The sequence below is a fragment of the Centruroides sculpturatus genome, unplaced genomic scaffold, assembly GCF_000671375.1.
Source record: "Centruroides sculpturatus isolate CEXI.00-Female unplaced genomic scaffold, Cexi_2.0 scaffold1611, whole genome shotgun sequence".
NCBI lineage: Eukaryota > Metazoa > Arthropoda > Arachnida > Scorpiones > Buthidae > Centruroides > Centruroides sculpturatus.
In genome coordinates this window covers 124,047-127,023 of record NW_019385986.1, presented here as the reverse complement: position 1 = coordinate 127,023, position 2,977 = coordinate 124,047, and the positions used below count along the sequence as shown (strand labels likewise).

The window sequence follows — 2,977 nt, the reverse complement described above, 5'->3', positions numbered from 1 at the left end:
CAGCTATGTCAACATGCGATTCAAACTTTATATAGTATAGCCTAAATGTTTAGTTCTATATAAACGAACTCGTAAATTTGATTGGCTAATAACTGTGCCAAATCACTGACATGTTCGTTACATTTTTAAATATGAAAGTTAAATAAGTAACTATTTTAAAGCGCTAAGAATTTGATTGGTTAACTTGCGTTTAAAAATAAGATCGTATTTTAATCACGAAACATCGTTAAATCTTTGAATTTACGAGATAATTCGGAGAAAAACTAAAATTCTAGGTAAGAAAGTTCGACGTATCGATGATCTATTGTATTTTTTCGAGATAAGGACATAAATTTTACATATTTTAATAAGCTATTATTCAATCAGTGCGATGGATAAACGTTTCTTATGTTAATTGCACATCTTCACATTTTTAACGAAACTCCCTGTGAAATTCGAAATTTAAGTGTAGCCAATTTAATAGTTTTTTTTTTAGTAAATTTAATAACATTTTTTCTTTTAAACAGACCAGGATTTACATAAAGTAAAATAAGCTTAAAATTCATGCACAGAAAATGTTTTTAATTTCGTATAAAAAATTTTAATAATTGTAAAAAGAAACCGTCTAAAGCAAAATGAATATTTTATGTCTATATAAAGACATATCTGTAAAAATTTCTAAGAAAGTCGAACTACTCAGGTTAAAACAATGGGTGAATGTAAGTCCTAAGATCGAACATCTTCGATAGGGATAAAATTGTCAGTCGGTCTGGGTTCTGATCTTGTTACGTTTCGTAACGAGTGAATAACCAACTAGAAAGGGGGGCAAGTCGACATCGACCTATCGGAATGTTCGATCTGGGACCCGGAAAAAACTTATAAAAACCGCGCTAAAAAGGATGTGACGTTCTTGGTTCTTACTTCGGTGTGCTCCGCTCCTGGATTTTTCCTGCGGTTCAACAACGGAAACTTGGTCGTCGTTCCGGAAGAAGTTTTCGCCATCCCGTCCCTGCAAGTTTCGCCAAGTGTAACCTGCTACGAGAATCACCCCTTCAAGTTGTCCTGTGAGCCCCGGAGCCTACGTTTTCCTCGTCATCTTCGCCAGAAGGAGAGAACATCGTCGAAAAGATTGAACATTATTTACGAACTGGTTCACGCTGCGGATAGGCCTTACGCCGAAGTAAAACAGTAGTTGTAAGCGAAATTTTTATATTTAATAAACAGTTTGCGATGGAGGACCTGTCTCAGTAAGTTTTTCCACTCCCACGCGACAGTGCTGACCGCTCGATTGTCGTGACAATTTCTCCCCAATCGGCAAACCTCACATTACGCGGAGGTTCATCTGTTCTGAAAAAGGAAGGCCTCTTGCAGGTGTAGTGTAGGTCAAATCCGGCTTTGATTTTGCATTAATGTCTAAAGGCATATTAAAACACAATTCAAAAATACTAAAAATTGTTTATTTTTACAAATGCTTTCCATACATATCAATATACGAAAAGTATTCTATCAAAATTACATCTATTTACTGAAGCGAAATTAGTGAGAGAACAACAGATAATACATTTATTATAGCAATTTTTTAAAGATGAAACAAATTTCGAAAAGAAATCATTGAGAAATTAATGATATGCTCGGATGATTGTGGTCATAGCTCTAACAAAAAAGGAGTTGTTTTTTTCAGCAGTGGCATTTCTACTCAATAAATCCATGCAGAGATTGCCAGAAGGATTATATGCTGCACACAGATTACGGATGTAATTGCCATTCATCATTTGTATACTTTTCTTAACTACGGGGAAAGATTCTCTTCCGCAAGCAGCCTCCAAATGGTTAAAGAAACACTCGTAAAATTGATTAAAGTAACTAAAAGAAAAGAAAAGAAAGTTTAATAAACTAAATAGCCATTAAGTATATTTGAATGTACTGTAGTTACCAGCAGCCTGTTGGTACTCGTATTTCCGGATCGTTTCCTGTTACGTGATACATAATAGTTTCTAGATTATTCAGACAGTTATGTCGAGCATTTGCAAAAGCAGTCGCCATGCATGGGCCGTATTTCAAGAATTCTGTAAAAAAAAATATGTATTTTTTAATGAATGCTATTAAAAACCGATTAGTTTGCATTTATTAATATATGTTTGCACATTTACCTGTCTGAAATTTGCTACCTTTCTGGCAAAATTCGTTTGTAACCATTCTCTGATTATCAGTCATCAAGTCAAAGATGAGATGATGCTCTTCAGCCGTACAAGTATCCATGAAGTTATCGATACATTTCCACATAGCATCTAAACGACTGCAATAATCAATAGAGTAAGGAATTAAATTTAAATTCTATTATTTAACTGTTTTTTAATTATTATTATTATTATTAATTAAAACTTACACGCATCTGCTGTCCAGTGCTTTTTGATCTTTTGGTACTAGACCTTTTCTGGCAGTCAAAAATACTGGTGCCAAACATAAATCAATTTGTTCGGTGTTACATTCGTCTTGCAGGCTTCCCATTACAACTAAAAAATTAGAGAAAAATGAATAATTTTATAAAAATGCAACGTTAAGAATCATATTTAAGTGGAAAAATACTTACGGAATGTCAAACAAATCAAAAAAATACACAGTCCCTTCATATTTATTGATGACTGTAACCAGAGAAGAGCAGTAATTGAAATTTGAAGGTGTAAACTTTCAATTTATATAAATTCAAAAGTTTCCTTATACTATAAATCAAAATTAAGGATTAACATATATCAAGTGAACAATAGTTCGAATATAATGAAAGAATAATAAAATAATTTGCGTGTTAAACAATAATAATAGAGTTTCGAAATGTCAAAATGGAGAAATGACGTAAGAGAAAGCACAGTGGAGCTAAGTAATAAGTAGTATAATATAATAACTGAATTGTTCCAAATTAGTCAGGAGAAAACAAATAATATAATCTGTGATTATAGAATCTCTCTCTTAACTAAAATCTGAATGTTTTTGGTTTGGCATA

At 32.7% G+C, this 2,977-nt stretch overlaps 1 protein-coding gene across 1 annotated transcript; it reads right to left on the bottom strand.

The window, feature by feature from the left end:
* Positions 1-1,414: 1,414 nt before the first annotated feature.
* Positions 1,415-2,699, bottom strand: LOC111612952. Its single transcript, XM_023354243.1, has 5 exons — positions 2,570-2,699; positions 2,366-2,492; positions 2,130-2,275; positions 1,913-2,045; positions 1,415-1,842 (listed from the first exon to the last, which is right to left on the bottom strand). The coding sequence occupies exons 1-5, from the start codon at positions 2,607-2,609 to the stop codon at positions 1,599-1,601; spliced, it is 690 nt and encodes a 229-aa protein (XP_023210011.1). The 5' UTR covers positions 2,610-2,699; the 3' UTR covers positions 1,415-1,598.
* Positions 2,700-2,977: the final 278 nt, after the last annotated feature.

What these genes read in the sequence shown, in the direction of transcription:
- LOC111612952 (XM_023354243.1), bottom strand. Translation starts at nt 2,609, where the DNA reads ATGAAGGGACTGTGTATTTTTTTGATTTGTTTGACATTCC. An exon ending in TTTGATTTGTTTGACATTCC is followed by an intron (nt 2,493 to 2,569) that starts GTAAGTATTTTT and finishes CTAATTTTTTAG; the next exon opens with TTGTAATGGGAAGCCTGCAA. An exon ending in CGAGTACCAACAGGCTGCTG is followed by an intron (nt 1,843 to 1,912) that starts GTAACTACAGTA and finishes CTTTTCTTTTAG; the next exon opens with TTACTTTAATCAATTTTACG.